Here is a 10,251-nt window from a genome sequence, read left to right as displayed (position 1 = left end):
ACATAACATTTTTTTAAGAAAGGCAAACTGGCTAAAAAGTCCCAAAAGTGTTCAAAAGTAGATAAAATAGAAGACACCCACCAATACAAAACTTTTAGTACAAATCCCACTTTTAATCAGCATGTTAAATAAATTGCTTTTTTAAAAAAATCCTTTAAATGACACTGCTGCCAGACAAAAATTAGGACACCCAAACAGATGCCAAAGACTAAAAAGCAGGCTGAATTTTGTGTGAGCTGGCCATTATGCATAGATTGCTTTTGTGAGCCTGTGGCAAGTCAGTTTCAGGACACTTGACCTAGAACCAATTTGGGATGCAAGCACTTACCTCCCTGAATGTGCAATCTGTGGGCACAGGGACAACCATGGCACTGTGTGGGGGAAATGCCCCTTCTGAACATGACCTCCAAGAGTAAGGGCAAACTGTCAGCTTTTAACTCTTTATTATAAAGACATATTTACACAGATCAATCTTTACAAACACAGGAAACACAATTACAGGAAGGGGACAATTTCTTAATGGAAAGGGTTTTAATATCTTTGTATAAATTAGTATAAGAATCATACACAACCACTTTAAATAAGAGAGCACCCTTAGCCCACCCACTACCCTCCTCTGCCCTCTGTCTCCTATCTCTCTCAGCCATCCTCCCTCTCTTCTTCCCTTCCCCATGGGGCTGGGTTGGCTATAGGTCATGGCAGGCTGATGAGGCAGGAGACGCAGGAAGGAAGAATAAGAAGGCAAGGTCCCTACTGGGGGGCCTTGAGGCAATGGCGGCAGCAGCAGAACAGCAGCAGCATTAGCAGCAGCAGAGGGGAAAGGACTTGAGGGGAGGTGGGCAGGTGAACATTGGGGTTATTGTGGGACTTGGGGGGCCCTGACTCCCTCTGCCCCAGATATATGTAAGTGGGCATTGAGCTTCTGTCTTCCCTTTTCTCCCTCTTGGAAAGCATCTGGGAAGGAAATCTGCACAGGCAAAGGCAAGAGGGTCCCAAGAGGGAAGGGCTGAGAGGCCCCTCAGGAAAGACAGGCCCTGGTGAATGGAGTGCAACCCTACCTGTACATCCTCCCATCTCTCCTTCTTTGCCTTCCCTTTCTTTGCCACTCTCTGCCCTCTGCTCCCCAAGGAAGTCCACTAGGAAAGAGGGTCCAATCAACACGAAGGGGAGGCCATTGGGTTCAATGATTTAAGGCTACTTCCGGCATTTGACAACCAATATTGGGTCTGAACATTAATCCCAGTGCCTGAGCTCCCCTGTTAAAGGCCCCCAGGCATGGGAGTGCTGTCAGAAGAGGGGCAGCTGGCCAGTTATGGAACCATATGGCCCAGGTTGGGAATGGAGCAGCAGGGGAAGGCAAGAGAGGTGGGAGCAGCTCCATCCCCACAACGGGGCAGCTCACAGCCAGCTTGCCTCTCCCTTCCCTTCCCAGACACTCCCAGCCATAACCCCAGCAAAAGGCACTACATTTGTTTTGAAGACATCATTAAGAGGGAAGAGGACATCATCAAGTGGGAATCTGGAGACCTGGTCCCCATTCTGACTCAGCAGAAACCCTGAGCAGGTCACTCCTCACTCCAGGACTCTGTTTTCACAGGCTTTGGCATAAAGAGGTTGAGCTAAGTAATCTCCAAGGGTCCTTTCAGCTCTGATATACTGGGATTCTTGGCAAAAACAACCTTCCTATTTGGCATTCACTCCTGGGAGGGTACAGAGCCACAGTAGGCCCGGCACCCTTCCCACGTGACCTGGAGCTTGAACTAGTTGTAGAGGATAGAGAGAAAGAATGTGTTAGGAGACAGAATAAGGTGACAGAAGTACCAAAGTACTTCAGAGAGCCTCTCCTTCTTTTCTTCCTGAATGAAGCCACAGGGATGAGGAAGAGGCTATTCCTGTTTTGCAGTGCCTCGCCCCACTTCACCAGAAGACCATTTCTCCCCATTTCAGTTTCCCCAATGTACCCTCTCTGGATCCCAACACCCAGCCCCTCTAACTAGAATCTCTCATTGCACATCTTTGTATTCCTCTCTGGTGGCTGAGTGAGTGTCCGACTGACAAGAAAATACGGATCTGCAGGAGTCCACTGAAGAAGAGAGTGTTTCCATCCAGATTCCAGGGCAGACTTGAGGAGGGAAGAGCTAGCTGAAGGGTGGGGGCATTAAATAGGTAAAGTAGGGACGAGGGTGTACAGCAGGCCAGGGAGAAGCTGGGTCTCCAAAATCAGTCCAGGGAAGGGCCAGAAAGATGGACTACATGGATCCTTATGAGAGAAATGGAATTATCTGAATGAGGAGCAGGACCACACCATTAGGGGAAGCTGGTGGGCTAGAAGAGCTGGGACTATCAGCAGCTAGAACAGGTGCAAAACGACAGCTGAATGGATGTGAGGTCTCCAGAGAAGCTGATCAAACTGTGGAGTAGAGAGAACCGCAGGGGGTGGGCACCTGGGGGCCCCTTCAGTCCTAAAGAAACAAAAAGTAACAAGAGAAATCATGGACATGTTCTAGGTCAAAGGACTCCCCCACCTCAGGAAAGGAAAGGACAGCCTTCAACCCCTTCAACCCCTGAACCTAAAACCCAAGGCTCTGAGTCGATGTCCCTCTGTCCCAGCTACAGAGGGATGGTAACAGTCCAGGCCTCAGGGGCAGCCTTAGCCCCTGCTTTCTCTGCAGCTACCTTTGATACCTGAAGCTCTGGAATAGCACATCCACAGCTCTCTTCCTGCTCTCTGCCTCCTTCGTTCTCACTCCTAGACCTGGACACCTATAGGCACAATCTTTGCACCTCTCCCCAGTTAAGCGCTGCTGGGACTTCCAGTATTCTCCAATTGTCAGCCTGCCCAACCCCAGGCAACAGGGTAGAGGGGATGTAACACTCAGTTGTTGGGAAGTCCAGATATCAGTCCCAAGTGTCAAGCCCTTCTCTGGGACTCAGTCTTCCCCTCTGTAAAATGGAAGGGCTAGATGATGTATTTGGCCAGTGGTAAGAAGCAGGCTTATTAGCTTCTAGGCTCTCCCTCCCCTTCCCATTGAGCAATGCCCACTGAGCAGGGGATCCAGTAAATACCTGCTTCAGAAAGGCATGGGGCCCTTGTGGGAGAGGCGGGGCCGCTGGCGGCGAAATTTCCTCCGGCCTCCCTGCCAGGGTCCATTCCTCGAAGCCCTGGGCTGCACCAGGTAGCGAACATTGCCTTCCTCCAGCTCCTTCCCGTCAGGAGGCTGCATCAGGGGCACTGCAGAAAGGAAAAGGGCTGTTAACTAGGAAGGCTGATGAAAATGGCAGATGGCCAAGAAAGGGTCCCACAGACCATAGGCCCACAGAAGAGGACAATTTCTCCATGAGGTGGCTGGCACTCCTCATAGCTTTTTTGTTGTTGTTGTTTTCTATCCCAATGAAAAATCTGCCATTTACACACTGTCCTGGGGCAAACAGAATGCACTACTCACATCTTGCCATAGAGGTAGCTGATTCTATACATTTTTGATGATTGTATCATGTTTTTGACAGGCACAAACAAGTTCTTTTCTTTGGAAAGTCATGAGGGGGGGTGCACTCTGGGGCATCAGGCCTGTACTTGGCTGGGGTGCAGGAGGCAGTAACCATGGTGCCCCAGTAACTGGTGTACTTTAGACATTTCAAACAGACACCATTACTATGACTCTGCCTCCATGGATCCATCACCCAGATTCAATAGCTATCCAGATGGAGTCACATATGCTCCAGTTATCCCTTTTCTTTTTTCTTGGCTATGGTATTTTAAAGCAAATCCTGGACATCATCACGTCATTGTACTCCTACATCCTTTGATGGGCAAGGTGACCCACTTACGAATACTAGAGCTCCATGCCTCACCCATAGGCATCTCATCAGTGGTTAGGCATCTCAGACTCACATTTGCTCCTGAGACTGCCCCATGGGTGTGGCTGGGCCATCTGTGACTCAGCCTGTGAACAGATTTAGAGGCTAATAAATATTGCATGCATGGTACATGGGTGGATACATGGATGGATGAGTGAATGTCTATGCACTACAGCATGTGTATGCACCAGGAGAGTAGGCTGAGGCAGTTGGCACCTCCCTGCCAATATCCTATCTCCTGTCATTCCCAGATCACATCTCCCATCCTGGGTTGATGTAAATTCCTTCCATTCTGACCCTAACTGGTTTCTGTTCTGCTCTCCCAGGCTGCACTTGACATCTGCACACATGGGGCTCAGAGTAGGAGTCTGCTGATGCCAGTCTGAGCCCCAATGATGGAATCCAAGTGGTGCTGGGTGTACTTGGGCATGATGAGGGAGAAGGCACTCTTGTCAGTTCTCTCAGAGCCTAAAGTCAAGCCAGGGAAGCCAAGCTGGCACCCAGAGTCAAGCGTGGCCACCAGAGTCAGGCTGTGTGATGAGATGAGATGGTGCTGGGAAGAGGCAGATGGGCAGGGTGCTTGTGCAATGCCTAGTATGGGGCCAGTCTGCAGGCCACTTATGATAATGAATACCATTCTTTCTCCCCGTCACACCATTAGATTTGCCTTCAGCTATATCTTGTCTCTTGAGCCTCATTGCCATTCACTCAGGAATCCCTAATAGCTCACAGTTTCCATATAGCCTCCCATAGGCTGCTCCTCATCCCCCAACCCCACCTCCAACATCCCCAGGCTCTGGTTCCTTCCTTGGCTCCTGTGTCCTCCTCTGCTTGCACACAGTTTCCAGGCATTTAGTTTCCTCTTAGGCCAAAAGCAGGTAAGGTTTGTCCTTTGGGCCTTCTTTGCCCAGCCTCTGGGGCCTGTTGTTCTTTCTTCCTGCTCACATCCAGACGCATATGCCCACCCCACACATGCTCATCTCTAACCCTGCACCTTCCTTTCCTTATCTCCAACAAAAATCACCAGGCCCACTGTTAACTAGGGTCACTTGGTTAATGAGCCACACTTCCCTGCTAATGATCAAGGTGGGTTAATGTGTCAACTGAGCCCCTAAACTCATAACCTATGAGGATTAAAACAAAAATTAGCTGGGCACAGTGGCATATGCCTGTATTCCCAGTAGCTGGAGAGGCTGAGGCAGGAGAATCACAAGTACAAAGCCAGCCTCAACAACTTATGGAGGCTTTGAGCAATTTAGCAAGACCCCATCTCAAAATAAAAACAAACAGAAAAGTCTGGAGATGTGGCTCAGTGTTAAAATGACCCTGGGTTCAATGTTCAGTACCAAAAAGAAAATTATATTTGCATTTTGGAATAGGAGGTATAGCTGGAGTGGGGGTGCTGCTTCTACGCTATCTGATCTAGAGATTTCCTCTTGCCATTTCCTAAGAGGCTGGCACTGGGGGTAGAGGGAGAAGAGGGAAGGACTTTTATTAAGTTCCCATCCCAACAGTTCCAGTTTATGACCTGAGTTTTGGGGTTCCCGCAAGGCTCACTCTGCACACTGAGGATGGATCTGAATGATGCTGATGAGTAGTTATTATCAGAGACACACTCAGGGTTCAGGGCAGTGATAACTGTGCTAAGCATGAGTCCAGGCATAAGGGAAGGACCCTAAGGGCCTTAAAATGTAAGTGAAACCTTGGTTCTAAAATCCATGCCTTCAACTACTTGGGGACAGGGGCAATAACACAGGTCACCGAACCCTAGGGGTGATCAGGCATGGGAAGAGAGGCACAGAGCCAGAAGGGGAAGAATATCATCCTCACATGTTCAGCATCCTAGACTGTGCCTGTGACATTCATGAAGGGAGGGCTGGGAAGGGTCCCATGGAAAGAGAGGTCACAAGCCAGGATGGGGAGCAGGGATGGTGGCTCAGACGGTGGCCAGGAAGATGTCTAGACTCTAGGCATACAGAGAAGAGTAACCCTGAACTCACTGAGTATCAACCAGGCCCTGGAGAATAGCCATCTTGAAGCCCCTGGCCTCTTGCATCCCATTGGATGGAGGCTTATTGTCCTCTGCATCGCTGGAAGTCTATAGGCTCCTCCTGCACCCTAAACCCATTCACCCACCTGTTTCCTACTTTTGATGCTGAGTCTGGCTCACCGTCAGATAAGCTGACACCTGAAACTCTACCTTTGTCCTGTCCAAAGGGACAGATTAGAGACTATTATTTCTCAACACTGCAGAGATCCTGTCTGTACAAAAGAACTCCCCTTTAGAAATAGGGGCCTCCCAAGTTCACCTCAATATTTTCTTCCAACTCATGTGCTACTTACAGGGAGATGGGCGATCCTTCAAAGAATCTCAAACCTAGAGGGATTAGAGCCATTGCTCTCTGAAGTGCCCTGAGTCATGAATCTGTAGCATCTCCACACTGAGAACCACAGTCAGGGGAGAATGGGATTTGATTTTCATGCCATCTGAACTCCAACCCTGCCAATGTACAAAGAGGTAAATGCAACTTTTCAAGAACTTGCCAGCCTCACCAAGAATGATGCACCTGTTTTCCCTCTGGTGGTTTGGCCTGTCTTGTGATTGCTTTAAAGCTTACACTCATGCTCTGGTAGGGACCCTGCTGGCAATGTACCCCCTGCCTCTGCTGCTCTGTAGCACTGTGTCTGTCTCTGAGATGAGGCAACTTTCCTTTGTCTGCCCACCCTCTCACCCCAGTCGCTTTCTCCAGGACCCTGTGCTATCTCCTCGTGCCAGCTCTGAAGTCCTGGACACACCAGGCTCTGGCAGCCTGGCCCTCCACTTGACCTGTATTAGTCCTCTGCTTCTGAGAGGCCTGGCTCAGGTTCCATGGGCGCTTAGTGCTTAGGATTGGGAATGGAGTGGAGATGTCCCCCCACTGGGGGGAATTTAGTAGGCTGTCCTCACACTGCCACTGACTGCATATTTTGAGCAGGGGTTGGAAAGGGGAAGCCAGAGGGGAGAAAGGGAGGTACTCAAAGACCAAGGGACACTTGGTCTTTGCTCTCAGACTCAGAAGAGCAAAGTGTATCCCAGGTCAGAAGGCAGTGGTGGAGTGTTGTTGAGGGGGAGAAGGGATTTAGGGGTGGGGGTGAACATCCCATGTCAGGAGAGAATGTGGAGTGAGAGGAGAAAGCATAGTTTTCAGGCCTGGAAGTTTTACTGGGGACTCTAGCTGAAGAGAGTGCATGTAAATCTGGGCCAAGGACAAGATAGTTCTGGGGTCCCTGTTTCTAGGGCAGGACAGAAAGCAGGAGGAGTGGGGCATGTATACTTAGACCCTTGGCTAGTAGCCACCTACCCTCCTTGGCTCCAGGATAAGTCAAATGGTGGAAAAGCAGCGGGAGCTTTGGAAGTTTCCAGTGCTAGGCTTAAGCAAAATATGAGGGCAACAATGTCCCCAAATCAGGGTAGGCAGATGACATATGAAAAAGGGAGAAATAAAACAAGAAGTGGCAGGGTCTGGGCCAGAAGCACACAGTGTTCTGGCAGCATGACCAACTTCTCGTCCTTTGAAACCAGCTCTTCCCATCACCAGTACTGCCACAATAGCCAGACTCCTCATAGGCTCAAGTGGTTTCTGTTGGCCAAGGGTCTCCCTGTTGCTTCAAAGGGAGCATTGAGTGTGCTGATCCCAAAACCTCAGCTTCCTCTAGGACACCCTTTCTGCACCTCTTCTTTTTCTCTGAAGGCAATGCCATGGACCATTTGCCTGTGGTTCCTTGTCTTGCCAACTCTACTGGATGATAGCTCCTGGGAGGTGGGCCCCTGTGATGTGTCTTTATTTGTTCCCTTCCAACCATTGCCTGCCTGACAGGAGTTTCTGAGAAGAAAGATTACTCTCTTCTTCCCAAGGAGGTGACTGACTCAGTGCTGGGGTCTTTTTAAAATATTTTTATTAGTTATTGATGGACCTTTATTTAATTGCTTATATGTGGTGCTGAGAATCAAACCCAGTGCCTCACATATGCTAGGCAAGCATTCTACCACTGAGCCACAACCCCAGTCCAAGTGCTGGAGTCTTAAAGAGGGAGATCACTGGACATCCAGCTGGAGTCAGGAGGTGCCACACCCAACCAATGCATCCTCCTAAGAAGCTCAGCAGTGCTCCTGGGACCAGGGCAGTGCCAAAGAACAAGAGCAGAGAAAGGAGGTTGCCTATATAAAGAGGTAGGCAGAGTTGGCTGGACCCCCAGAGGTTCCTGGGCTGTAAACCATCCTTGTATTGGAGGGTTTGGAATCAAGTCCAGCCCTATGTTCTTCCTCTAGGAAACTTGCCGCCTTTGCCCTCTCCTTCCCTCCAACCTCATTTTCTTGTGACTCCAGCCTTGGCACTGGCATTAATCCACCTAGTCTTGGCCTTCTCCTTCTGGTGCCAGGCAGGCAGCAGTGACAGCCAGATCACAGGACTGTGGCAGTTGGAGGTGAGAGCTGGCAGCCCAGGGAGACACTGACGCACAAAGGACAGGCAACATGGGCAGGAGCTGCAGAGGCATGGATAGGGACCAGGTTTGGGGCAGGCAAGGGAAGCCAGTGCCAAGTATTACCAAGTAGGGGTGTGATACAGGTAAGGGCAAAAGAACGCCCGCCCCCAGACCTGCATGGAGATGCCAAGTCAGTGCCTGTTTCCTGGTTTGGTGCTTGGAGACACAGGGGTGAAGGAGAAGCATGCACATGCCTGGGAAAAAGTGGAGGCTGGAAGCCAGGATATGGAAGTAGCATGGAGGCTGTGGGGAAGGCGTCCTGTGTAGGAGCCGCCGGGGAGCCCGGAGGAGACCAGAGAGGACCTTGGAGTAATGGAGAAGACCGGCGGGGGCAGTCTGGAGGAGGCCACCTCTGCTCACTTGTAGGCTGAAAGTAGCAATAGCTGGGATCCACGCCGCCGCCGCCCCCGCCCCCGCCCCAAGCTCTTGCCTATGCAACAAGTGTCACGTCGGCATGTTGGCACATCATCCCCAGTGGCCTGCGGCCCCTAACCTCCAGAAGCCAGAAGACCTTCAACGCGGGAGACCAGCCCACCTACCTCAGGTCAGTTCCCTCCTCTGACCCACGCGGAAAGCTGGGCAGGCCCTCATGCCCCCACCACGTGGGGTGCAGGGTACGGGACACGAGGCGCACGCCTGGGGCCCTGAGCTTCTCGGGATTGAGAGGGGCAGTCAGAAGGGACAAGGCTCCAGATTGGTGATGCTCGAGGCCATTCGGAACCCTCACCCCCCAGGAACCGGTCCCCGCGGCCGCTGCCCCTGGCTGTAGACGCCCTGTCAATCTGCCGCTCGGCGCAGCCAGCGCGTGGCTGCTCCTGCATGGCTCGCGCCGGGCTCTCTGGGAGGCCGAGAGAGCGCGAGTGGGGCGGAGGGAGGGGAGCGCGCCGGCTGTAGCGGGGTAAAGCAAAAGGAAGAGCGGGTGAGCGGGAGGGCGCGCACTCACCTCCATACACCGCAGTCAAGGAGAGCCAGAGCAGCAGCAGCGCCTGCACGCAGAGCCGCAGATTCATGCTGCTCCTCGAGCCGCCGCTGCCCTGAAGAGCCGGCGTGAAGGGGGAGAAGCTGGGAGCCCTGAGGCACGGAAAGGCGCAAGCCGCTGCTGGCGCGTGCCGGAGCGGGGCTCTCGGGGCTCCCGGGCCGCGTGAGTGAGTGCGCAGCAGTCTGCAGCCGCCGCGCCGGCTCTCCAGCAGCCTCTCTCTGCCGCCGTGGGGCAGCACCGCGAAGCCGGGCTCTGCAGCGATCTGTTTCCAAGTGGCAGGCTTTGCTCGGCCGCGGCTGTACTGCTGTTGGCCCAGGCTGCCAGCGAGAATGCTCCCCGCTCACTCCAGGGGCTGCATTTTGTAGCTTGTGGCTTGGCCGCGAGCCCACTTGGTCATGTGGTCATCGGGAGGACTGGAGGGGGGGCCAGGAAGAGGGAGAGAAGCGAGCCTCCCGCACCGCCCCCCTCCAGGCACGCACTCTGCAGCCTCAGGCCGGGTGCAAGAGGGAACCCCGAGGTGGCCCCATAACAAAGACTGAGCGACTGAGCTCTCGGACAACCCACAACCGCTCCCCGGACAATGCCAGCCTGGCCAGGGGCCAGAGAGTTTGCAAAGACCTAAAGGATTTCAAATACAGGAAGCATTTAGGGCGGTGGAGGGGCACACTTAACCCTTTCTCACCTCGCTTCCTTAACAGCTGTCAGGAAACTTGGGCACTCAGGGTAGGACCTCTTCCGGACTGCCCCCACTCAGACCCTGCACCTCAGACCCTGACCATGGTCATTTCTCTTGCCACTATGCATCTCCAAGGGTTTGGTCAAAAACCGACCCCCACCCCAGAATTTTGGTCCTCTCTCTTCTTCATCTTCAATTGAATTTGAATTGGGGT

The 10,251-nt window shown here is 52.3% G+C and overlaps 1 protein-coding gene across 1 annotated transcript; it reads right to left on the bottom strand.

Annotated features, from left to right (window-relative positions):
- Positions 1-426: 426 nt before the first annotated feature.
- Apln (apelin) lies at positions 427-9,681 on the bottom strand. Its single transcript, XM_046469442.2, has 3 exons — positions 9,326-9,681; positions 3,067-3,232; positions 427-2,462 (listed from the first exon to the last, which is right to left on the bottom strand). The coding sequence occupies exons 1-2, from the start codon at positions 9,390-9,392 to the stop codon at positions 3,072-3,074; spliced, it is 228 nt and encodes a 75-aa protein (XP_046325398.1). The 5' UTR covers positions 9,393-9,681; the 3' UTR covers positions 427-2,462; positions 3,067-3,071.
- Between the last annotated feature and the right edge of the window lie 570 nt (positions 9,682-10,251).

Source organism: Marmota monax, unplaced genomic scaffold (genome assembly GCF_021218885.2).
Source record: "Marmota monax isolate L192 unplaced genomic scaffold, Marmota_monax_Labrador192_F-V1.1 WCK01_AAM20220418_F8-fsc00054, whole genome shotgun sequence".
In the NCBI taxonomy this organism is placed as follows: Eukaryota; Metazoa; Chordata; class Mammalia; order Rodentia; family Sciuridae; genus Marmota; species Marmota monax.
Note: the sequence above shows the minus strand (reverse complement) of the source record. Positions and strands in the feature narration are given on the sequence as shown.

Excerpts from the sequence above, each read along its gene's own strand:
- Apln (XM_046469442.2), bottom strand. The coding sequence starts at position 9,392 with ATGAATCTGCGGCTCTGCGTGCAGGCGCTGCTGCTGCTCTGGCTCTCC. Across the intron at positions 3,233-9,325 it reads CTTGACTGCGGTGTATGGAG|TGCCCCTGATGCAGCCTCCT; the intron begins GTGAGTGCGCGC and ends TCCTTTCTGCAG.